Here is a 27,650-nt window from a genome sequence, read left to right on the forward strand (position 1 = left end):
TATATATTTAATTTTCAGAGCTTGTTTTTAATCCGAATATAACATATGTATATGTTTTTGGAATCAGCAAATGATGGAGAATAAGATAAACGTAAATTTGGATCGTTTTATAAATTTTTATTTTTTTTTACAATTTTCAGATTTTTAATGACCAAAGTCATTAATTAATTTTTAAGCCACCAAGCTGAAATGCAATACCGAACCCCGGGCTTCGTCGAAGATTACTTGACCAAAATTTCAACCAATTTGGTTGAAAAATGAGGGCGTGACAGTGCCGCCTCAACTTTCACGAAAAGCCGGATATGACGTCATCAAAGACATTTATCAAAAAAATGAAAAAAACGTTCGGGGATTTCATACCCAGGAACTCTCATGTCAAATTTCATAAAGATCGGTCCAGTAGTTTAGTCTGAATCGCTCTACACACACACACAGACACACACACACACACACACACACATACACCACGACCCTCGTCTCGATTCCCCCCTCTACGTTAAAATATTTAGTCAAAACTTGACTAAATATAACAAAAAGGACGCCTTGTGATGGCGTGGTTCGACACAGATTTCAATGATTTCAATAGACAAGGTGACAAGTCTAAATCAGTGATAGAATTTTCTTCGGCTCTTGACGTCACATTGTGAATGACGTCATTGTAACTAGCATTCTTACAAACCCGTCCCCTCAAACGGTCCTGAGTACTTATAATTTCGGAAAACTTGAAGTAGGCCTATTGTAACTTTGCTACGGGTTTGTTTTTTTTCAAGTTTAAAAGTGACGGAGTTACTTAGTCTTTCCATGCTGTGGAGGTACATGGGCTAAATAGCATCGCCAGGAAAAGCAAGATCACATCACTGCAAATCCGCCCCCGCATATCTGTCATAACACGGGGTAGCAGGGTACCCCGAATCACAGTATCTGGCAGATATTACAGATTTATTGTTGCTCGTTGTCTCTGAGTGTGAAGGGTTGCAGAGTACAGGCTGTTGCAATGTGGCTGTCATATTTTATGGAATCGCACTGCAGTCACTGCTCCTGATATCAAGGCAAAACGTCTTGATGCCAGAGGTTGGTACGGTACGATACAGTTTATGCGCTGCAAAATGTGAGTTTCGCTGCAGTAAATTTTATAAGCTACATCAGTGAAATTCTGTGTAACAGAGCGAAAAGCAGTGTCACTGCTCGTATACTTTCTTCTCTCTCCTGAATGTCAGGAACGAGATTGGCGTTGGATCGTAAATGTTCGTTACTTGGCGCAGCTAGACAAGCGTGCTTCCTCTACGTGTTTCTGTACACACACACACACACACACACACACACACAGAGACACACACACACACACACACACAGAGACACAGACACACAACCACACACACACACACACAACCACACACACACACAACCACACACACACACACAACCACACACACACACACACAAACCACAAACAACCACACACACACACACACACAAATCACAAACACACACACACAACCACAAACACACACACACACACACAACCACAAACACAAACCACACACGCACGCACGCACGCAAAACCACACACACAAACACGCACGCACACAAACACACACACACACACAAACACACACACAAACACACACACACAAACACACACACACACACACAAACACACACACACACACACACACACACAGCCTCCAGCCTCATCAATCAAATGAGGCGTTGATGAACGCCGTGTCAAACCCTAGCTCCCGTTCACCTGGCGGCACAATTTGACATGTTCACCTGGCGGCACAATTTGGCATGTGCAAAAAACAAGGGCAGGAAAAGTACAAACCAATTACAACCATCGCGATTTGTCTGTATCAGCAGGATAGGGAAGTAGATTTTTATCATCTAACCTTACCCTCAGATTGACAGAATTAACCGCACCAAATCTCTCCTCTTCCCGTTCCCACATAACAGCACACAAAAAGCAGTTACCACCCCCCTCATAAACTGTTTATTGCAGTGCAGCAAAAAGCTATTCTTATCCTCTTGCAAACCAGATCCGATAAGCGACAATTTACGTTAGAGGCCTAGACAGTAGCTTTCCCTGTCTAAATGCGCTGGGGTTCAATTTGCCGCATTACTTGTTCTGCCTGTGTCTGACATTTTCCTTTCTCATCCAGCGGGGATCACGTGCCAGGAAACGTCGACAGACAGACAGCGCAGACAAGAGGAGTAGGTTTTCTTGTTATCGTAAGCAGTAATCAGCCGCAGTGACATCACAAAATACACATTGCAGGCACGGGAAACACTCAACAACTAGTGCAAGACATATATTTATGCAGCTTGCCAGACTTTACACAAATGTACGTACGTCCAGACAGAGTGACAGGCAGTGACAGGCAGGCAGGCAGACAAAGACAGGCAGACAGACAGACAAAGACAGGCAGACAGACAAAGACAGGCAGGCAGACAGACAAAGACAGGCAGACAAAGACAGGCAGACAGACAGACAAAGACAGGCAGGCAGACAAAGACAGGCAGGCAGACAGACAAAGACAGGCAGACAGACAGACAAAGACAGGCAGACAGACAGACAAAGACAGGCAGACAAAGACAGGCAGACAGACAGACAAAGACAGGCAGGCAGACAAAGACAGGCAGACAGACAGACAAAGACAGGCAGGCAGGCAGACAGACAAAGACAGGCAGACAGACAGACAAAGACAGGCAGACAGACAGACAAAGACAGGCAGACAAAGACAGGCAGACAGACAGACAAAGACAGGCAGACAGACAGACAAAGACAGGCAGACAGACAAAGACAGGCAGACAGACAGACAAAGACAGGCAGGCAGACAAAGACAGGCAGACAGACAAAGACAGGCAGACAGACAGACAAAGACAGACAGGCAGACAGACAAAGACAGGCAGGCAGACAAAGACAGGCAGACAGACAGACAAAGACAGGCAGACAGACAGACAAAGACAGGCAGACAGACAGACAAAGACAGGCAGACAGACAGACAAAGACAGGCAGGCAGACAAAGACAGGCAGACAGACAAAGACAGGCAGACAAAGACAGGCAGACAAAAACAGGCAGACAGACAGACAAAGACAGGCAGACAGACAGACAAAGACAGGCACGCAGACAGACAAAGACAGGCAGACAGACAAAGACAGGCAGACAGACAAAGACAGGCAGGCAGACAGACAAAGACAGGCAGACAGACAAAGACAGGCAGACAGGCAGACAAAGACAGGCAGGCAGACAGACAAAGACAGACAGACAAAGACAGGCAGGCAGACAGACAAAGACAGGCAGGCAGACAAAGACAGGCAGACAGACAGACAAAGACAGGCAGGCAGACAGACAAAAACAGGCAGACAGACAGACAAAGACAGGCAGACAGACAAAGACAGGCAGGCAGACAGACAAAGACAGGCAGGCAGACAGACAAAGACAGGCAGGCAGACAGACAAAGACAGGCAGACAGACAAAGACAGGCAGGCAGACAGACAAAGACAGGCAGGCAGACAGACAAAGACAGGCAGGCAACCAGACAAAGACAGACAGACAGACAAAGACAGGCAGGCAGACAAAGACAGACAGACAGACAAAGACAGGCAGGCAGACAAAGACAGGCAGGCAGACAGACAAAGACAGGCAGGCAGGCAGACAAAGACAGGCAGGCAGACAAAGACAGGCAGGCAGACAAAGACAGGCAGACAGACAGACAAAGACAGGCAGACAGACAGACAGGCGAACAGGGAGGCAGACTGGAAGACAGACAGACTGGCAGTTAGAGACAGACAACAGGCGGGCAGACGGAATGGAATAGAAAGACACAGACAACAGGCGGGCAGACGGAATGGAACAGAAAGACACAGACAACAGGCGGGCAGACGGAATGGAACAGAAAGACACAGACAACAGGCGGGCAGACGGAATGGAACAGAAAGACACAGACAACAGGCGGGCAGACGGAATGGAACAGAAAGACACAGACAACAGGCGGGCAGACGGAATGGAACAGAAAGACACAGACAACAGGGGGGCAGACGGAATGGAACAGAAAGAGACAGACAACAGGCGGGCAGACGGAATGGAACAGAAAGACACAGACAACAGGCGGGCAGACGGAATGGAACAGAAAGACACAGACAACAGGCGGGCAGACGGAATGGAACAGAAAGACACAGACAACAGGCGGGCAGACGGAATGGAACAGAAAGAGACAGACAACAGGGGGGCAGACGGAATGGAACAGAAAGACACAGACAACAGGGGGGCAGACGGAATGGAACAGAAAGACACAGACAACAGGCGGGCAGACGGAATGGAACAGAAAGAGACAGACAACAGGGGGGCAGACGGAATGGAACAGAAAGACACAGACAACAGGGGGGCAGACGGAATGGAACAGAAAGAGACAGACAACAGGCGGGCAGACGGAATGGAACAGAAAGACACAGACAACAGGCGGGCAGACGGAATGGAACAGAAAGACACAGACAACAGGCGGGCAGACGGAATGGAACAGAAAGACACAGACAACAGGCGGGCAGACGGAATGGAACAGAAAGAGACAGACAACAGGGGGGCAGACGGAATGGAACAGAAAGACACAGACAACAGGGGGGCAGACGGAATGGAACAGAAAGACACAGACAACAGGCGGGCAGACGGAATGGAACAGAAAGAGACAGACAACAGGGGGGCAGACGGAATGGAACAGAAAGACACAGACAACAGGGGGGCAGACGGAATGGAACAGAAAGAGACAGACAACAGGGGGGCAGACGGAATGGAACAGAAAGACACAGACAACAGGGGGGCAGACGGAATGGAACAGAAAGAGACAGACAACAGGCGGGCAGACGGAATGGAACAGAAAGAGACAGACAACAGGCGGGCAGACGGAATGGAACAGAAAGACACAGACAACAGGGGGGCAGACGGAATGGAACAGAAAGAGACAGACAACAGGCGGGCAGACGGAATGGAACAGAAAGAGACAGACAACAGGCGGGCAGACGGAATGGAACAGAAAGAGACAGACAACAGGCGGGCAGACGGAATGGAACAGAAAGACACAGACAACAGGCGGGCAGACGGAATGGAACAGAAAGAGACAGACAACAGGCGGGCAGACGGAATGGAACAGAAAGAGACAGACAACAGGCGGGCAGACGGAATGGAAGAGAAAGAGACAGACAACAGGCGGGCAGACGGAATGGAACAGAAAGACACAGACAACAGGCGGGCAGACGGAATGGAACAGAAAGACACAGACAACAGGCGGGCAGACGGAATGGAACAGAAAGACACAGACAACAGGCGGGCAGACGGAATGGAACAGAAAGACACAGACAACAGGGGGGCAGACGGAATGGAACAGAAAGACACAGACAACAGGCGGGCAGACGGAATGGAACAGAAAGACACAGACAACAGGCGGGCAGACGGAATGGAACAGAAAGACACAGACAACAGGCGGGCAGACGGAATGGAACAGAAAGACACAGACAACAGGCGGGCAGACGGAATGGAACAGAAAGACACAGACAACAGGCGGGCAGACGGAATGGAACAGAAAGAGACAGACAACAGGCGGGCAGACGGAATGGAACAGAAAGACACAGACAACAGGGGGGCAGACGGAATGGAACAGAAAGAGACAGACAACAGGCGGGCAGACGGAATGGAATAGAAAGACCACCAGTGCTGGACTGATTGTGTAACCTCTGCGAACGCCAAGAAGAAGAAGAAGAAGAAGAATAGAAAGACACGGACAACAGGCGGGCAGACGGAATGGAACAGAAAGACACAGACAACAGGCGGGCAGACGGAATGGAACAGAAAGACACAGACAACAGGCGGGCAGACGGAATGGAACAGAAAGACACAGACAACAGGCGGGCAGACGGAATGGAACAGAAAGACACAGACAACAGGCGGGCAGACGGAATGGAACAGAAAGACACAGACAACAGGCGGGCAGACGGAATGGAACAGAAAGACACAGACAACAGGCGGGCAGACGGAATGGAAGAGAAAGACACAGACAACAGGCGGGCAGACGGAATGGAACAGAAAGAGACAGACAACAGGCGGGCAGACGGAATGGAACAGAAAGAGACAGACAACAGGCGGGCAGACGGAATGGAACAGAAAGACACAGACAACAGGGGGGCAGACGGAATGGAACAGAAAGAGACAGACAACAGGCGGGCAGACGGAATGGAACAGAAAGAGACAGACAACAGGCGGGCAGACGGAATGGAAGAGAAAGAGACAGACAACAGGCGGGCAGACGGAATGGAAGAGAAAGACACAGACAACAGGCGGGCAGACGGAATGGAACAGAAAGAGACAGACAACAGGCGGGCAGACGGAATGGAACAGAAAGACACAGACAACAGGCGGGCAGACGGAATGGAACAGAAAGAGACAGACAACAGGCGGGCAGACGGAATGGAACAGAAAGACACAGACAACAGGCGGGCAGACGGAATGGAACAGAAAGACACAGACAACAGGCGGGCAGACGGAATGGAATAGAAAGACACAGACGCAGAGAGAAAAATATGCGAGCACCAAGGGACAGACACTGAAAACAACACGGGCAGCCTCCCTCTCTCTCTCTCAGATACACACACTGACACAGACACACATTCACACAGACACAGAGACTCAGACAGACACAAACAGACCAACCGACGGACCGTCGGACCAACCAACAGACAGACAGACGGACGGACGGACGGACAAACGGACACACACAAACACACACACACACACCCACACACACCACACACACACACACACACACACACACACACACACACACACATACAATGTACAAGATATCTCTACAAAGACCAAACTTCATCTTCAAAAGCTCACCTCAATGTCACGGATGTCTCCCTTGTGGAGCTGAGCCTCCATGGACTCGAACCAGTGGGTCAGCTCCTGGTCACAGCGGGAGAACTCGTACCAGCGGGGCGCCATGTCGATCAGCGTCTCTTGCTTGGCGTCAGTGTCGCTCTGAAGCTTTGTCCACTGCGTCTGAAAACACAATGGCATGGAATTAGATGTGACGTTTTGATAATGCAAGGTCTCACTGACTAACACAATGGCATGGAATTAGATGTGACGTTTTGATAATGCAAGGTCTCACTGACTAAACACAATGGCATGGAATTAGATGTGACGTTTTGATAATGCAAGGTCTCACTGACTAACACAATGGCATGGAATTAGATGTGACGTTTTGATAATGCAAGGTCTCACTGACTAACACAATGGCATGGAATTAGATGTGACGTTTTGATAATGCAAGGTCTCACTGACTAACACAATGGCATGGAATTAGATGTGACGTTTTGATAATGCAAGGTCTCACTGACTAACACAATGGCATGGAATTAGATGTGACGTTTTGATAATGCAAGGTCTCACTGACTAACTGGTTTACTCATTCTCTGAGAGGCTAATTGAAGGACTACGGCACAAGATTTTTATGTCATCAGTTATTGTTTTAAATTGACGAACTCATTATGATCTTGCTTCAACGTTCCTCAGTATGACACTTTACTTTTACCCTCAAGCACACACTCACACACATACACACACACACACGCACACGCACACAAACACAGACACAAAGACACCCACACACAGACACACAGACACACACACACATACACACACACCTTCAAGTCTTGCAGACGGTTGCTGACACGGGCATGTGTGACTGGGTCACGACAGTCCTCGGCTGCCTGCAGGAGTTGCTCCCCTTGTTCAATCATCTCTTTCACGTCTTTCTCCAGCGTGCCAGCTTCTTCATCGATCAGCTGTCAAACACACAAACATAACACATACAGCACCTGGTATCACAATTAATGTGTGACTATATGGCTGGCAGTGCAACACAGCCACACTGTAAGGCCAGGTCCAGAGCAAGCTGTCAAACACACACACATAACACATACAGCACCTGATATCACAATTAGTGTGTGACTATATGGCTGGCAGTGCAACACAGCCACACTGTAAGGCCAGGTCCAGAGCAAGCAGACAAACACAGGAAAACAGGAAAACAATTAATACATTATTTCCAAATTCAAATTCAAATATCAAAACCAAAGTTTACCAAACTTGGAATATGCGCAAAGAATTAATCCTAAAACAAACCTGGGTTGAACCAGTCTGATCACTTGAGAGATGGACGGAATTGAGATCACAGCTATCTTCACACAAAACAGCAATACCGTTTTAACCATTTTCTTGAAACTCATCAGACATGTTTATGTTATTGCATGGTTGTTTTAGTTTTTTTGCAAAACTGAAGAAGATGTAGACAATTTCACAATTCCCCTGAAGCATCGTTTTCTTCATGAGAGAAGCGATTAGTAAAATATGAAGCTAAAAGATATTATACAGCTAAATCATTTGACAACCTCAGCAAAACAATAACATAGTAAACTATCAAAAGTTGTTTTCCGGAAACAGTTCTGCTTGATTGGTTTACGAGACGCAACACTTCCACAGTCAATACAAAACTAAGATAAAGTCAATTCCCAATGGCACTGAGAACAGAATTATCAATTCCCAATGGCACTGAGAACACAATTATTAATTTCCTTTGTGCAGTTTTTTGTGTGAGGCACTTAGAATTATTTTGGGATTTGCGCCATATAAGTATCCTCATTATTTTATTGTCTATCAGGCTCTTTGGCTTCTATAAGGTTGTCGTCAGCAAGACTGAGACTGGTCTTTGGCTTCTACAAGGTTGTCGTCAGCAAGACTGAGACTGGTCTTTGGCTTCTACAAGGTTGTCGTCAGCAAGACTGAGACTGGTCTTTGGCTTCTACAAGGTTGTCGTCAGCAAGACTGAGACTGGTCTTTGGCTTCTACAAGGTTGTCGTCAGCAAGACTGAGACTGGTCTTTGGCTTCTACAAGGTTGTCGTCAGCAAGACTGAGACTGGTCTTTGGCTTCTACAAGGTTGTCGTCAGCAAGACTGAGACTGGTCTTTGGCTTCTACAAGGTTGTCGTCAGCAAGACTGAGACTGGTCTTTGGCTTCTACAAGGTTGTCGTCAGCAAGACTGAGACTGGTCTTTGGCTTCTACAAGGTTGTCGTCAGCAAGACTGAGACTGGTCTTTGGCTTCTAAAAGGTTGTCGGCAGCAAGACTGAGACTGGTCTTTGGCTTCTACAAGGTTGTCGTCAGCACGACTGAGACTGGTCTTTGGCTTCTACAAGGTTGTCGTCAGCAAGACTGAGAATGGTCTTTGGCTTCTACAAGGTTGTCGTCAGCACGACTGAGACTGGTCTTTGGCTTCTACAAGGTTGTCGTCAGCAAGACTGAGACTGGTCTTTGGCTTCTAAAAGGTTGTCGTCAGCAAGACTGAGACTGGTCTTTGGCTTCTACAAGGTTGTCGTCAGCAAGACTGAGACTGGTCTTTGGCTTCTAAAAGGTTGTCGTCAGCAAGACTGAGACTGGTCTTTGGCTTCTACAAGGTTGTCGTCAGCAAGACTGAGACTGGTCTTTGGCTTCTACAAGGTTGTCGTCAGCAAGACTGAGACTGGTCTTTGGCTTCTACAAGGTTGTCGTCAGCAAGACTGAAACTGGTCTTTGGCTTCTACAAGGTTGTCGTCAGCAAGACTGAGACTGGTCTTTGGCTTCTACAAGGTTGTCGTCAGCAAGACTGAGACTGGTCTTTGGCTTCTACAAGGTTGTCGTCAGCAAGACTGAGACTGGTCTTTGGCTTCTAAAAGGTTGTCGTCAGCAAGACTGAGACTGGTCTTTGGCTTCTAAAAGGTTGTCGTCAGCAAGACTGAGACTGGTCTTTGGCTTCTACAAGGTTGTCGTCAGCAAGACTGAGACTGGTCTTTGGCTTCTAAAAGGTTGTCGGCAGCAAGACTGAGACTGGTCTTTGGCTTCTACAAGGTTGTCGTCAGCAAGACTGAGACTGGTCTTTGGCTTCTACAAGGTTGTCGTCAGCAAGACTGAGACTGGTCTTTGGCTTCTACAAGGTTGTCGTCAGCAAGACTGAGACTGGTCTTTGGCTTCTAAAAGGTTGTCGTCAGCAAGACTGAGACTGGTCTTTGGCTTCTACAAGGTTGTCGTCAGCAAGACTGAGACTGGTCTTTGGCTTCTAAAAGGTTGTCGTCAGCAAGACTGAGACTGGTCTTTGGCTTCTACAAGGTTGTCGTCAGCAAGACTGAGACTGGTCTTTGGCTTCTACAAGGTTGTCGTCAGCAAGACTGAGACTGGTCTTTGGCTTCTACAAGGTTGTCGTCAGCAAGACTGAGACTGGTCTTTGGCTTCTACAAGGTTGTCGTCAGCAAGACTGAGACTGGTCTTTGGCTTCTACAAGGTTGTCGTCAGCAAGACTGAGACTGGTCTTTGGCTTCTAAAAGGTTGTCGTCAGCAAGACTGAGACTGGTCTTTGGCTTCTACAAGGTTGTCGTCAGCAAGACTGAGACTGGTCTTTGGCTTCTACAAGGTTGTCGTCAGCAAGACTGAGACTGGTCTTTGGCTTCTACAAGGTTGTCGTCAGCAAGACTGAGAATGGTCTTTGGCTTCTACAAGGTTGTCGTCAGCAAGACTGAGACTGGTCTTTGGCTTCTACAAGGTTGTCGTCAGCAAGACTGAGACTGGTCTTTGGCTTCTACAAGGTTGTCGTCAGCAAGACTGAGACTGGTCTTTGGCTTCTACAAGGTTGTCGTCAGCAAGACTGAGACTGGTCTTTGGCTTCTACAAGGTTGTCGTCAGCAAGACTGAGACTGGTCTTTGGCTTCTACAAGGTTGTCGTCAGCAAGACTGAGAATGGTCTTTGGCTTCTACAAGGTTGTCGTCAGCAAGACTGAGACTGGTCTTTGGCTTCTACAAGGTTGTCGTCAGCAAGACTGAGACTGGTCTTTGACTTCTACAAGGTTGTCGTCAGCAAGACTGAGACTGGTCTTTGACTTCTACAAGGTTGTCGTCAGCAAGACTGAGACTGGTCTTTGACTTCTACAAGGTTGTCGTCAGCAAGACTGAGACTGGTCTTTGGCTTCTACCTAGTTCGGGATGCGCTTGTGAAGAAAAGTAGTCTAGGAAATTTTCTCATCGTATTTTTTTCCACCAACCGTACTGATCGTATTTTAGACAATCAAGCAAATTGAAGCATACAAAATAAGGCAAGATCGTATGGGTTCCGAGGTCTGAGCTTGACTAAATGTATTAATTTCGCTTCACGCGACTTGTTTAATATTTTCTATGAGGCTGGTACCCACCTGAATGTTGGCCTCGATGTTGTCCGTGAAGTCAGTGTCGACCAGCCGCCCCTGTGTGGACACGTTGTTGTCAAAGGCAGTCATCCGGGTCTCCAGGGCTTCGTACGCTTCACTGAATTCCGCCTCCCCTTCTGTCTTGGGGCGGGGAGACTCCGGCGCTGGAGACTGTGATGACGCCTTTCTGACCGGAGACACGGAGACTCTCGTCATCTCCGTCGCTGTGATCAGCTCTTGTTGGTGGCTCTGCTTGGCCTGAGGAGTGAACAGAATGGATGGCATGTTCTTAGAAGTACTATGTAGTGGAGTAGTTCTGTTCACAATAATAGTGCAAAGATTCTCTTGCTGCTCTTCAAACGTTCATGTACCATAATGGACCTTTGCTCAAGTTGACTGATTGCACAAATCCCAACTTTCAGATTGTACAGTGGAACCTGCCTTGGCGACCACCACCACCTTCCCTCTAAGACCACCTCAACAGATCCGCGACACATTTTTTTCCCAATGTAATTGACCTTTCCAGAGCGACCACCTGTCTCTAGCGACCGGTTTGGGTCGGTCCCTTGAGTGGTGGTTACAGACAGGTGTGACTGTAGTGTGAAGATTGTAGCCATGAAAAGTAACAAGTGTTGCACTATACTTAGAGCATCTTTACCTTGAGTGGTGGTTACAGACAGGTGTGACTGTAGTGTGAAGATTGTAGCCATGAAAAGTAACAAGTGTTGCACTATACTTAGAGCATCTTTACCTTGAGTGGTGGTTACAGACAGGTGTGACTGTAGTGTGAAGATTGTAGCCATGAAAAGTAACAAGTGTTGCACTATACTTAGAGCATCTTTACCTTGAGTGGTGGTTACAGACAGGTGTGACTGTAGTGTGAAGATTGTAGCCATGAAAAGTAACAAGTGTTGCACTATACTTAGACCATCTTTACCTTGAGGAGCTGGGCCACCTCCTCCCATCGCTGGTTGAGGTGAGTCAGCTCTGGCTCCACCATAGGGGTGAAGCGGTTACTGCGCGACATGAGTGTGATGGCGAGGTCCCGAACCTCGTCCACCTGGCTCTTCATCTCGTTCATCTGCAGCAACAGGGTCTGCTGTGGAAAACATCATGATGCTGCCATTAATAACTGAGTTCATAGTAAAGATTCAGCATGGATGATTAAATCCATTGTACAAAAATCCTGGTAGAAAGCAGTCATCCAGTTACGCCAACCAATCGAACCCAGTCCAAAACAGTGGTAATAATAAGTTTATCCTTTTCCTCCTTTCGTCGCTCATGATTAATATAAAATGGCAATAAACACAAATGCATGTGCACATACACACACACATGCCACAGACACACAAACACACACAAACGCATACATACACACACATACACACACACACTCATACAAACACAAACACACACACACAAACACACACACACACACACATGCGCGTGCACGTTGAACAAACACACTACGTGTATCACAAACCTTAGCCCGTCCAACAAACACACTACGTGTATCACAAACCTTAGCCCGTCCAACAAACACACTACGTGTATCACAAACCTTAGCCCGTCCAACAAACACACTACGTGTATCACAAACCTTAGCCCGTCCAACAAACACACTACGTGTATCACAAACCTTAGCCCGTCCAACAAACACACTACGTGTATCACAAACCTTTGCCCGTCCAACAAACACACTACGTGTATCACAAACCTTAGCCCGTCCAACAAACACACTACGTGTATCACAAACCTTAGCCCGTCCAACAAACACACTACGTGTATCACAAACCTTAGCCCGTCCAACAAACACACTACGTGTATCACAAACCTTTGCCCGTCCAACAAACACACTACGTGTATCACAAATCTTAGCCCGTCCAACAAACACACTATGTGTATCACAAACCTACCCGTCCAACAAACACACTACGTGTATCACAAACCTTAGCCCGTCCAACAAACACACTATGTGTATCACAAACCTTAGCCCGTCCAACAAACACACTATGTGTATCACAAACCTTAGCCCGTCCAACAAACACACTATGTGTATCACAAACCTACCCGTCCAACAAACACACTACGTGTATCACAAACCTTTGCCCGTCCAACAAACACACTATGTGTATCACAAACCTTAGCCCGTCCAACAAACACACTACGTGTATCACAAACCTTTGCCCGTCCAACAAACACACTACGTGTATCACAAACCTTTGCCCGTCCAACAAACACACTATGTGTATCACAAACCTTTGCCCGTCCAACAAACACACTACGTGTATCACAAACCTACCCGTCCAACAAACACACTACGTGTATCACAAACCTACCCGTCCAACAAACACACTATGTGTATCACAAATCTTAGCCCGTCCAACAAACACACTACGTGTATCACAAACCTTTGCCCGTCCAACAAACACACTACGTGTATCACAAACCTTAGCCCGTCCAACAAACACACTATGTGTATCACAAATCTTAGCCCGTCCAACAAACACACTACGTGTATCACAAACCTTTGCCCGTCCAACAAACACACTACGTGTATCACAAATCTTAGCCCGTCCAACAAACACACTACGTGTATCACAAACCTTTGCCCGTCCAACAAACACACTACGTGTATCACAAACCTACCCGTCCAACAAACACACTACGTGTATCACAAACCTTAGCCCGTCCAACAAACACACTATGTGTATCACAAACCTTAGCCCGTCCAACAAACACACTACGTGTATCACAAACCTACCCGTCCAACAAACACACTACGTGTATCACAAACCTTAGCCCGTCCAACAAACACACTACGTGTATCACAAACCTTAGCCCGTCCAACAAACACACTACGTGTATCACAAACCTTAGCCCGTCCAACAAACACACTACGAGTATCACAAACCTACCCGTCCAACAAACACACTACGTGTATCACAAACCTACCCATCCAACAAACACACTATGTGTATCACAAACCTACCCGTCCAACAAACACACTATGTGTATCACAAACCTACCCGTCCAACAAACACACTACGTGTATCACAAACCTACCCGTCCAACAAACACACTATGTGTATCACAAACCTACCCGTCCAACAAACACACTACGTGTATCACAAACCTACCCGTCCAACAAACACACTACGTGTATCACAAACCTACCCGTCCAACAAACACACTATGTGTATCACAAACCTACCCGTCCAAACAATGTGTTCAAAACTACACAGCAAGTAATCACAACTTCACTCAAATTGGAATTTAATCACACTGCCAAATTCTTTCTACCACAATTTCAAACTGACTGGCTGTGAACTAGCGGGCTGCACCCAATCACAGACCTGACGTCACTGGAAGCAGACTCCACACAAAAAGGAACAATCTCACATTTCATTGATCCCAAATGCCATCGCAGGACAATCAATATTTCCCCGACATGGAGCAAGCATGGGGCGTCAAGATTAAAAAGCGATTTTTCATGGGAAACCAGACATCCAAGCCTAGAAATGGATTGACAACAGTTCAAGCATTTTGTGTAGAAAAAACCCTGAGGTGGAAGCAAACTGAAGTTTACTCTAATAAACTAAGGTGTTCTCGCAGTTCTGAAGAACACAACACTGGCTTATCCACGTTATCAAAAGATTTTGTCCATATGCAAAAATAAATGTGTGTTTTGACATCTTGACAGACTGTTGTATAAAGCTCCAGGTACTCATGTGAGTGAATGAAGTAGCATTCCCACCGGCAGGCTACAGATACATTGCACAACACAGCTAGTACAATGTATCTGGAACATCAAAACTATTCCTGAACACAAAACTTGGAATTAGTTCCTGTTAATATGGTGACTGCAAAAAGTAAGATGTGAAAACAGAATAAAACATGTCACGATCTGCATGTCAAAAAAAGGCAGAAGCGTAAAACGTCAATGTTCGCAATACATTGCATTCTTTGTTGACACGCACTTTTAGTCCTTCCCTGTCGTTTCTCTCCTTCACGAACAAGCACTCGGTCCTTCCCTATTTCCCTCTCTTTTTCAAAAGCTTCCTCCAACACGAGTTAAGCTGGCCTCGACATGAGCGGAGATGAAAAAAGCGTCCCAAACTAGAAAAGGCCATCACAAGATTGAGTGGGAAGCCGATCGGCACAGTATTACAAGAGGCCGGAAAGTGTATTGATTGGAGCGGCATGTTTCTCCCGTCTGGCCCGTGTCAGGTCAGTTCTCATCACGCCTCACAGCATGCTGTCTGCAGGGGCTGTGTTTTGTGTTCACCAGACAAAAAGTTGGGAGTTTATAATGTTAACTTGTCAGCACCAGTGTCGCGTTTATAGATATTTCACAGAAATCTGGACTGGGGCTGACATGGGTCAACTTTATGTGCAGACTCAGAGACAGTATCCATGTCCCAGCCCGTGTCACTGTGGCACGTAAAAAACCTAAGTCAATCTGCCATCAGTACAGGTGGCTGATTACACCTGGGTAGTAGGACTCTGTTGCTGCTAGCTTTCCACTCGGAGGCATACACCTGGGTAGTGGGACTCTGTTGCTGCTAGCTTTCCACTCGGAGGAAGTGACCGGAATTTCCCAGTGATAGAGTAATAAAATAATTTACAAAACTATATATGCCTGTATTTGCAGCGATGGTATGATAACAAATTGACCATTAAATCTACCCAGTCTTTGTACAAACGATTGCAAGGCAAAATTAGCAATAACAAAACCTGATCATATTATATCATACAAAACCACCTGTTAAAAGTCTTTTTTTTTTTCTTTTTTTTTCTTCTTTTTTTCATCCCTACACCTGTTCCTTGTCCCGTTGTGCTCTCACACCGCCCCGTCCCTGCACTCACTGCTCCAACCACCTCTGAATTTCGTTCCGCTGCCAGACTTGTCGATTTTACAGACGCTCCGGGGGGGATGTCGGGTCGCTGCGGTAGGCTACCCTCGGAAGATGACACTGCACTTCTGCTGAGTCACTTCGATGGTGTTCAGTACTGGGTCTGTCCCGAGCTAACGGACGCAGCCCACTACCTACTATGCCCCCTACTAACAACATTGACTTTTAAGTCGCGGAGCCAGACTGAGTGAGCATCCCCTCCAGAGAGCAGACCGCCACCGCGTCCCTCCGTCGACCCCCCAGAATGTTACACGTTGAAGACTGACAGCAGAACTACTATTCAGAGAAGGATCGAACAGGAACACCGAGACCAAGGTCACCATGAGAGCTCCGGGCATGAAGGGCTACAAGAGCAAGGACAATTTATATTTTGGATGATTAATGAGATGAGGATGATTATAATGATGATGCTTTGGATTTCCAATTTGGTTTGAGACTACGTGACAGGGCAGCACTCTACGCTTACTGTCATATTATATCCTGGCATCAACCAGACCCGAGAACTGCCGCACCTGCGGTGTTGGTCAGGTATACAGTACCTGAGCACCCTCAAAGTCGCATTCGTTAAGTGAATGACACTCGGCTGTGTGATCCCAGCCTTCCCATAGGAACCATAGCACTTCCACTCTGGGTAGGAGCCGACCGTAGCCCGAAAAACCCACATGACCCTGATGGGATTCGAACCCACGACCTCCCGGCCCGCAGCCCGATGCGCTAACCACTGCGGTATGGGGGCCGGTCACTGTTGAAAGTCTTGGGGACCAGATGAAAGCAATACCATGGACCCACACAAATTCACCCAAAGGAAAAACGAAACAACTCAGTGAGAATGTGGCTGATGCCCCCTGGGCAAAGTTTGGACCTAAAAACGAGAAAAGGGGCTGGGAGCTATGACAGGTGAAAACAAGACAGAGGGAAACAACAACAGATGGCCACAGCAGGGATCCATTGCAACATGCCAAGTATCCATTGCAACATGCCAACATCTTTGGAAACAATACAAAATGTCACCTCCCTGCTGCATAGCTCGCCTGGGGGCCTAAACTAAATGTTAAAAGCACAGAAGGGCTTCCCAAGGAATTTCCTCTGGAATGAATCATTATGAAGATCGTTTGCATGACAATGATGGTCCATAACTGATATAAAGAGACTTGTATGAATGATGGTCCATAACTGATATAAAGAGACGTGTATGAATGATGGTCCATAACTGATATAAAGAGACGTGTATGAATGATGGTCCATAACTGATATAAAGAGACTTGTATGAATGATGGTCCATAACTGATATAACAAGACTTGTATGAATGATGGTCCATAACTGATATAAAGAGACTTGTATGAATGATGGTCTATAACTGATATAAAGAGACTTGTATGGATGATGGTCCATAACGGATATAAAGAGACTTGTATGAATGATGGTCCATAACTGATATAAAGAGACTTGTATGAATGATGGTCCATAACTGATATAACAAGACTTGTATGAATGATGGTCCATAACTGATATAAAGAGACGTGTATGAATGATGGTCCATAACTGATATAAAGAGACTTGTATGAATGATGGTCCATAACTGATATAACAAGACTTGTATGAATGATGGTCCATAACTGATATAAAGAGACTTGTATGAATGATGGTCTATAACTGATATAAAGAGACTTGTATGGATGATGGTCCATAACGGATATAAAGAGACTTGTATGAATGATGGTCCATAACTGATATAAAGAGACTTGTATGAATGATGGTCCATAACTGATATAAAGAGACGTGTATGAATGATGGTCCATAACTGATATAAAGAGACTTGTATGAATGATGGTCCATAACTGTTATAAAGAGACTTGTATGAATGATGGTCCATAACTGATATAAAAAGATTTGTATGAATGATGGTCCATAACTGATATAACAAGACTTGTATGAATGATGGTCCATAACTGATATAACAAGACTTGTATGAATGATGGTCCATAACTGATATAACAAGACTTGTATGAATGATGGTCCATAACTGATATAAAGAGACTTGTATGAATGATGGTCCATAACTGATATAAAGAGACTTGTATGAATGATGGTCCATAACTGATATAAAGAGACGTGTATGAATGATGGTCTGTAACTGATATAAAGAGACTTGTATGAATGATGGTCCATAACTGATATAAAGAGACTTGTATGAATGATGGTCCATAACTGATATAAAAAGATTTGTATGAATGATGGTCCATAACTGATATAACAAGACTTGTATGAATGACGGTCCATAACTAATACAACAAGACTTGTATGAATGATGGCCCATAACTGATATAACAAGACTTGTATGAATGATGGTCCATAACTGATATAAAGAGACTTGTATGAATGATGGTCCATAACTGATATAACAAGACTTGTATGAATGATGGTCCATAACTGATATAAAGAGATGTGTATGAATGATGGTCCATAACTGATATAACAAGACTTGTATCAATGATGGTCCATAACTGATATAAAGAGACTTGTATGAATGATGGTCCATAACTGATATAAAGAGACATGTATAAATGATGGTCCATAACTGATATAACAAGACTTGTAAAAAGTGAAGGATGGTCAGCACCGTAATTAATTACCTATTTGTATAGCTTCCAGTATGACTCCAAGTACATCATAATCATGTTTTTACACACTAAAGATCGTGCTGTTATGTTTAGGTAGTGGAGTGTAGGATCTTGTGTATGTATGTGTGTGTGTGTGTGTGTGTGTGTGTGTGTATGTATGTATGTGTGTGTGTGTGTGTGTGTGTGTGTGTGGTTGTGTGTGTGTCACAGTGTGTGTGTGTGTCTGTGTGTGTGTGTGTGTGTGTGTGTGTGTGTGTGTGTGTGTGTGCATGCACGGGTGGGTTAGTGCGTGTGTAGTAATGCATGCGTGTGTATGTATGTATGAAAAAGCATGCATGCTTCTGCTCATCTGCTTTAAAACTGCAATTACCTTGAGTAATAAAGTTTGTTCGTTTGTTCGTTCGTTCGTTCGTTCGTACCTGTGGTGGGCTTTGTAATTCAAAGCCTAAATGCACCACTTTCATTTTCCAAAAGTTAATGTTTATGCATGGCATGTACAACTTCTCCATCTATAAAATATGTCCTGTATAAGTGGATCATCTACCCAGCATTTTAGGCTGTAAGGTTCCCTCACTTTGGCAGTTTATGTTTCGGAGAAGGCGCAGCCATCAATGCTAAAACTGCCAATGCTTCATCGCTGACAAGCTATCTTTATCAACTGGAACGCATGAAGACGCCCCTGAACATGCTGGTGCCCCTATTTCCTGAGTGTGCAAAATGCTTAACACATGTGCAACCATTCATTCAGCTACTAAAACCATTCCTTTTGTTTCCTCAATTCCTTAGTGCAGCATTTCATAGAGGAGTTATTATTTGCAGCTGTGTGAAGTCTATACCAGCTTTAGCGTTGCAAAACAGTATTGATGCTTTTTGCTGGTTTTCACATTCACCTCAATGTGATTTTATATCCAGCCTGGGCTACAGAATGAAGTTGAGTGAGTGTGAACAATACATGGCGTAACAAAGCCCTTGCCTGGGCTACAGTATGAAGTTGAGTGAGTGCGAACAATACATGGCGTAACAAAGCCCTTGCCTGGGTTACAGAATGAAGTTGAGTGAGTGCGAACAATACATGGCGTAACAAAGCCCTTGCCTGGGCTACAGTATGAAGTTGAGTGAGTGCGAACAATACATGGTGTAACAAAGCCCTTGCCTGGGTTACAGTATGAAGTTGAGTGAGTGCGAACAATACATGGTGTAACAAAGCCCTTGTCTGGGCTGCAGCATGAAGTTGAGTGAGTGCGAACAATACATGGCGTAACAAAGCCCTTGCCTGGGTTACAGTATGAAGTTGAGTGAGTGCGAACAATACATGGCGTAACAAAGCCCTTGTCTGGGCTGCAGCATGAAGTTGAGTGAGTGCGAACAATACATGGCGTAACAAAGCCCTTGCCTGGGCTACAGTATGAAGTTTGTTTGTTTGTTTGTTTGTTTGTTTGCTTGCTTAACGCCCAGCCATCCACATCAGGGCCATATCAGGGCGGTGCTGCTTTGACATATAACGTGCGCCACACACAAGACAGAAGTCGCAGCACAGGCTTCATGTCTCACCCAGTCACATTATTCTGACACCGGACCAACCAGTCCTAGCACTAACCCCATAATGCCAGACGCCAGGCTAGATTGCCAATTTTAAAGTCTTAGGTATGACCCGGCCGGGGTTCGAACCCACGACCTCCCGATCACGGGGCTGACGCCTTACCACTAGGCCAACCGTGCCGGTCAGTATGAAGTTGAGTGAGTGTGGAACAATACATGGCGTAACAAAGCCCTTTACATTCATCAGTAACATGGAAACAGCCTCCAACCATATCACCAACAATCGCTGCTCCCAGAGCAAAAGAAAGCAGTTTACATTCATCAGTAACATGGAAACAGCCTCCAACCATATCACCAACAATCGCTGCTCCCAGAGCAAAAGGAAGCAGTTTACATTCATCAGCGAGAGTGGGACACAGACATACAGTAAAAACAGAGGGTAAAGTCAAGCTTGCATGCATGACCGCCTGGCGGGGAATCACTCATGCAAGCCAGCGAGAGTGGGACTGCTGACCTTGATGGTCTCGGTGTGCGGGCTGGCGGCCTGCTGGCTGTCCGACATCCGCGAGTGTGAGTTGAGGATGTTCTCCGTGCGACCCAGCCAGTCCTTGACCTTGAGAATCTGAGACTGGAAGTCGATGAATTGACCGTCTAGACTGGTGTGTTCTTCCTGTTGGTATGGAAACAAACGATGGAGATCTTTAGTGACAGTAATCAGAGCAGTAGACATACATGACATCTACACAAATGGTTATAGGATCTGCTTGTCAATATGCATCTTTTACAGTACACTATCATTTTATGAGTACCCTTATTCCCCACAGTTATATGACACAGCAACAAGCTCTGTTTATACCCTTATTCCCTACAGTTATATGACACAGCAACAAGCTCTGTTTATACCCTTATTCCCTACAGTTATATGACACAGCAACAATCTCTGTTTATACCCTTATTCCCTACAGTTATATGACACAGCAACAAGCTCTGTTTATACCCTTATTCCCTACAGTTATATGACACAGCAACAATCTCTGTTTATACCCTTATTCTCTACAGTTATATGACACAGCAACAAGCTCTGTTTATACCCTTATTCCCTACAGTTATATGACACAGCAACAATCTCTGTTTATACCCTTATTCCCTACAGTTATATGACACAGCAACAAGCTCTGTTTATACCCTTATTCTCTACAGTTATATGACACAGCAACAATCTCTGTTTATACCCTTATTCCCTACAGTTATATGACACAGCAACAAGCTCTGTTTATACCCTTATTCCCTACAGTTATATGACACAGCAACAAGCTCTGTTTATACCCTTATTCTCTACAGTTATATGACACAGCAACAAGCTCTGTTTACAGTACACTATCATTTTATGAGTACCCTTATTCCCTACAGTTATATGACACAGCAACAAGCTCTGTTTATACCTTTATTCCCTACAGTTCTATGACACAGCAACAAGCTCTGTTTATACCAACTGGGGTAGCTTGCCTGGACTCGAACACCGGCACATTCCCAAGAAAAACTGTGGAAGAACAGTTTCTGGCCATAAATTGAACAAAGAGTAGCCCGCTAACAGGTATGCTTTCTCTGGCACTTACACTTGAACCCAAAATCTTACACACATGAGAATTTTACTTGTAGTGTTCCCCTCAGCTTGGTCAGTGTCAGAGACATCTTACCTGTAGTGTTCCCCTCAGCTTGGTCAGTGTCAGAGACAGCTCTGTCCTCTCCTGATTGATGGTGTACACCTGTTGTGACTATATCTTACCTGTAGTGTTCCCCTCAGCTTGGTCAGTGTCAGGGACAGCTCTGTACACCTGTTGTGACTATATCTTACCTGTAGTGTTCCCCTCAGCTTGGTCAGTGTCAGGGACAGCTCTGTACACCTGTTGTGACTATATCTTACCTGTAGTGTTCCCCTCAGCTTGGTCAGTGTCAGAGACAGCTCTGTACACCTGTTGTGACTATATCTTACCTGTAGTGTTCCCCTCAGCTTGGTCAGTGTCAGAGACAGCTCTGTACACCTGTTGTGACTATATCTTACCTGTAGTGTTCCCCTCAGCTTGGTCAGTGTCAGAGACAGCTCTGTACACCTGTTGTGACTATATCTTACCTGTAGTGTTCCCCTCAGCTTGGTCAGTGTCAGAGACAGCTCTGTACACCTGTTGTGACTATATCTTACCTGTAGTGTTCCCCTCAGCTTGGTCAGTGTCAGGGACAGCTCTGTCCTCTCCTGGTTGATGGCGTACACCTGTTGTGACTATATCTTACCTGTAGTGTTCCCCTCAGCTTGGTCAGTGTCAGGGACAGCTCTGTCCACCTGTTGTGACTATATCTTACCTGTAGTGTTCCCCTCAGCTTGGTCAGTGTCAGGGACAGCTCTGTACACCTGTTGTGACTATATCTTACCTGTAGTGTTCCCCTCAGCTTGGTCAGTGTCAGAGACAGCTCTGTACACCTGTTGTGACTATATCTTACCTGTAGTGTTCCCCTCAGCTTGGTCAGTGTCAGGGACAGCTCTGTCCACTCTTGATTGATGGCGTACACCTGTTGTGACTATATCTTACCTGTAGTGTTCCCCTCAGCTTGGTCAGTGTCAGGGACAGCTCTGTACACCTGTTGTGACTATATCTTACCTGTAGTGTTCCCCTCAGCTTGGTCAGTGTCAGAGACAGCTCTGTACACCTGTTGTGACTATATCTTACCTGTAGTGTTCCCCTCAGCTTGGTCAGTGTCAGGGACAGCTCTGTCCACTCTTGATTGATGGCGTACACCTGCTGTCTGGACTCGGACAGGTCAGCGTCCTCGGACAGGGCCTGGATCTGCTGGACCAGCTCGTGGGACGTCTTGAGCGACACTTCACGCGACTGCATCTCCTCCAGGACACTCTGAAGGGAGAGAGGTGAGGACACTTAAGTTTCAATAATGGTGTGTGTGTGTGTGTGTTTGTGTGTGTATGTGTGTGTGTGTTTGTGTGTGTATATGTGTGTGTGAGTGTGTGTGTGTAAGTGTGTGTGTGTAAGTGTGTGTGTATGTTTGTGTGTGTGTGTGTGTGTGTGTGTGTGTGTGTAAGTGTGTGTGTGTGTATGTGTGTGTGGGTGTGTGTGGGTGTGTGTGTGTGTGTTATTGGTGTGTGGGTGTGTGTGTGTGCGTGTGTGTGTTATTGGTGGGTGGGTGGGTGTGTGTGTCTCTGAGGGTGTGTGTGTGTGTGTGTGTGTGTGTGTGTGTGTGGTAGCATGCATGTGCGTGTACGGAGATAATGTTGAGAGCCTTAACTGACTCCAAAAAGTTTGACATGTAGGTGCCTTCATGAAATGAATTAGAGCGGCTCGCCTTACCTTGACATAGACAAGCTCTTCATCCACGTTGTGCGACCTGAGCGACTGTCGCTTGGACAGCTCGGCGTTGGTCTCGCGGATAAAATCAGTCAGCACCGTCATCTCCTTGTGGAGCTTACGCGACAGCTTGAGTCCTTTGTCCAGGTCGGCCTTGCTGTGTGTCACCTGTATAACAAGCACACTGCAGGTAACATCGATATATCACCTGTAACGTGAACACACCTGTGAAGCATGCACACAGCAGGTAGCATCGTTATCACCTGTAATGTGAACACACCTGTATAACATGCACACTGCAGGTAGCAATGTTATCAGCCAAGCGTGCCTATACTTGTGAACTGTAGGCAAGACTCCGATCTGTGTGATATTAAAGTTTTGTTACAAGTACCGTGAGTGCATTTGTTCTGGTTGGTTTTGTGACGCACACAAGCAAGGTCATCGATCATCTCTCATGCCTCATCCATTTTAAGGTGCATTGCATGTGCAACAGAATCCAACTCTCAAACTCTTTAATGATCCAAGGGTAGGACTTGGAGAAGAACTGGCAATGCATAATCACTGAAGATATACACTCGACTGGAATGTTGGAGGGGACCAAGGCAAGGGAGCTAATTCTCTAGGGTTTCGTTTTCTGCAAACAAACATGCATTCTGCTGATGACATGCAATCCTCACTATGTTGGCCTCTGTCAACAAAGCTTTGTCCTCACACGTAATCATTGCCAATAATTTATATTTACACAAGTGTACATTTCAATTTATCCTACATAGGTGAGAGAGACACTCGTGAGATAATAATCGTTCAAATCACACGTGTGTATATCATGCAAATGAGGTCATGTCAAGCAAGTCTGGCAGGGACCTGTTTTTCCACTGCTTATGATGCCAAAGTCACCGAGACAAACATCATTATAGAAAATAACATTGCGCTCGCTAATTACCCTCGATGAATTTTTAGAACTAACACGTCACGCCACACTTTCAGAGTGACGTTTTTTTTTTACTTTGACGTAATAGATTGCAAGAGGCTTTAGAAGAGATCGAGGCCTCGACTGCAGGACATTTTCAGTAAAATACATGCAAGTACAGTATGTAGGATAAACAGAATACTACATGGCTTGCTGTGTCGTACCAGATTTACACTCGTTGCTTTTTCAAATAGTGAACAGCTCGCTTTCGCTCGCAGTTCAATATTTAAAAAAACAACTCGTGTAAATCTGGTATGACACAGCAAGCCATGTAGTATTCTCTATGTGTCTTCTGCTTTACATTGTCTATAGTCAAATTCCAAAATTAACCCGGTCGGATGGAATGGGCTGTGGAAGAGTTATTACCCTTGCCAAACCCTCTGGCAAACATTGGAGGGGCCAATCACTAGCAAGGGGTGTGGAAGAGTTAATACCCTTACCAAACCCTCTGGCAAACATTGGAGGGGCCAATCACTAGCAATGGGTGTGGAAGAGTTAATACCCTTACCAAACCCTCTGGCAAACATTGGAGGGGCCAATCACTAGCAAGGGGTGTGGAAGAGTTAATACCCTTACCAAACCCTCTGGCAAACATTGGAGGGGCCAATCACTAGCAAGGGGTGTGTCCAAACCCTCTGGCAAACATTGGAGGGGCCAATCACTAGCAAGGGGTGCGTCGAAAACACGTGCTCCTATCCACGTGTTTTCGAAAATTGTCTGTTATGATGTGTGCATGAGGCATTCTAAACATGTTCCATTCTACTTTTTTCTGATTTTCTTTGGAATGCATTGATCTATTCTGATCCATCCCTCTCTCTTTCACAGAACTTTAAAGAAATGTCTACTCTGATGGTTGTGTAACTGCAATTACCACAGAAAGAAACATGATAAGCTGGATAGTTAAGCTAGAGAATTATAACTTAGATAAACTTATCACTGTTTTTAAAACACATTCAGTACCAGAAACAATCCAAGATGTCAGCAATTGTATCATCATTGTCAATACTCAAGTTGCAAGTCAAAATTCAAAGTATAAACAAGATCACTTACGCTCATAACATTTGAACATCATGTCTTTAACATTAGTATTTGACTAAAAGTTAATTGTCTGGTACACAGATTGCACATTTTAGTTCTTCAGTGAGTGATACAATTGAGAGCATGCAAAACTGAGTATGCCGTGTGACAGGATGCAAGATCAGTCCTAGAAAACATCAACACATGCACGTACACAAGGGATTGATTGCAAAGACAAAATTCTATTGAAATGTGTAATGGAAGGAAAGTTATGTGCAAATACAAGATCTGTCATTCATACAGTGTTAAAAGGCAAATATTCACTGAGAAAAAATCTAAGCTTTCCTTCCTACATAATAACTTGGTGCACATGCATATTATTCAGCAAAGATTCATTCACACACACACACACACACACACACACACACACACACACACACACACACACACACACACACACACATTTACTATCAATTATTCAAAGGAATAACCAATCACTCTAAAAGAGACGCAATGATAACATTGACAACAAGTTGATCAAGAAGAATCAAATAATTCACACACACAAAAAACACTTGCAACAGTAAAGTGAGAACAGGAAACAGTAGTCAAAAACCAAACAAAAACAGAATGGACTGTGAGAAAAAAAATATACTTTGACAAACTTTTACAGTTAAGGCACTTTTTTCAACCTAGAAAACAATTAAATGTTTGCATATTTGTTATTCCATTTTAAGGCAGAACTGCTGATAGTAATATGTTAAGATTATAAAGGGCTAAGTAGTAGCAGCAGTAAACACACTTATAGCTCAGAAGCGGATTGAAGGGGGGGGGGGAGAGAGAGAGAGAGGGGGGGGGGGGGGAGAGGGCAGGAGGAGGTTGCCCATAATGATGGAAACAAGGGGTGTTGGGAGAGGAAGTGAAGGGGGGGGGGGGGTGTTGGGAGAGGAAGTGAAGGGGGGGGTGTTGGAAGAGGAAGTGAAGGGGGGGGGGAGAGAGGGAGAGAGGGGGGGAGAGAGGGCAGGAGGAGGTTGCCCATTATGATGGAAACAGGGGGTGTTGGGAGAGGAAATGAAGGGGGGGGGGGGGGGTGTTGAGAGAGGAAGTGAAGGGTGGGGGGGGGGGAGAGGAAGTGAAGGGTGAACATTAATTTCCGAAAATCTGAATGAAATGAGGAAGGGCGCTACTTTCAGACCTGAGAAACAAAGGGACGTAAACACTCTGAATGCATTTGACATTTGCAGGAACATTTCCGAAAAAGACAAATACAAACGTATACATAACCGCCAATTGAGGGTAGGTAAAACAGGAAAAGTAACTGACTATGAAAAGAGACAGAGCAATGTACATGTCTAAGGAGGAGAGTCATGTTTAGGAAGAGGAATGTACAAGAGGCGTAGAGCGTTAGTGTATCAGTAGTACCTGAGCCCCCATGTCGTTATAGAGCTGTTTTATGGCGTCCAGCTGTTTACTAAGCTTGTCAGGGAAGTCTACCTGTTTGCGCTCCACTACCTGTCTCCCAGTCTTGATCACATACTCCACTTCCGGCTTCAGTTCGCTCATTGTCTTGTAGTGTTTCTGTACCAGACACAAACAGACACGCATGACAAGCATTGCGTAGACAAATTATCTAAATGTTACCAATGTACATGGTGTGAATCTTGAAATTATGGGCAAAAACCAGACTTATACCTCCCAATGCACAGAAAATTAGGATCCATGTCACTAACAAGGTGTGAATCTTGTGGGGTAATTATGGGCAACATCCATATTTAGCTTCCTGTGAGTGTTGTCTTCACACTGACCAAATCTCAAAATGTTCACCGACTCCTCTCAGTATGTGGCATCATTTCCACCTGCAGTATGCCAAATAATGTTGACCGACTCCTTTCAGTATGTGGCATCATTTCCACCTGCAGTATGCCAAATAATGTTCTACGTTCATCACCTAGTTTTGTCTGTTGTTCAAGAGA

At 45.4% G+C, this 27,650-nt stretch overlaps 1 protein-coding gene across 2 annotated transcripts in view; it reads right to left on the minus strand.

The window, feature by feature from the left end:
- The window catches only part of LOC138963298 (dystrophin-like), a 411,116-nt gene that overhangs the window by 296,670 nt on the left and 86,796 nt on the right, over positions 1–27,650 (minus strand). For both annotated transcript variants that reach the window (XM_070335362.1, XM_070335361.1), the window contains 8 exons: positions 27,100–27,255; positions 23,694–23,858; positions 23,061–23,243; positions 20,852–21,007; positions 12,198–12,359; positions 11,267–11,518; positions 7,697–7,837; positions 6,888–7,049 (listed from right to left, as the gene is read on the minus strand). In XM_070335362.1, the coding sequence (XP_070191463.1) occupies positions 6,888–7,049; positions 7,697–7,837; positions 11,267–11,518; positions 12,198–12,359; positions 20,852–21,007; positions 23,061–23,243; positions 23,694–23,858; positions 27,100–27,255 (1,377 nt within the window). The remainder of the gene's footprint in view (positions 1–6,887; positions 7,050–7,696; positions 7,838–11,266; positions 11,519–12,197; positions 12,360–20,851; positions 21,008–23,060; positions 23,244–23,693; positions 23,859–27,099; positions 27,256–27,650) is intronic.

Source organism: Littorina saxatilis, linkage group LG3 (assembly GCF_037325665.1).
Source record: "Littorina saxatilis isolate snail1 linkage group LG3, US_GU_Lsax_2.0, whole genome shotgun sequence".
NCBI lineage: Eukaryota > Metazoa > Mollusca > Gastropoda > Littorinimorpha > Littorinidae > Littorina > Littorina saxatilis.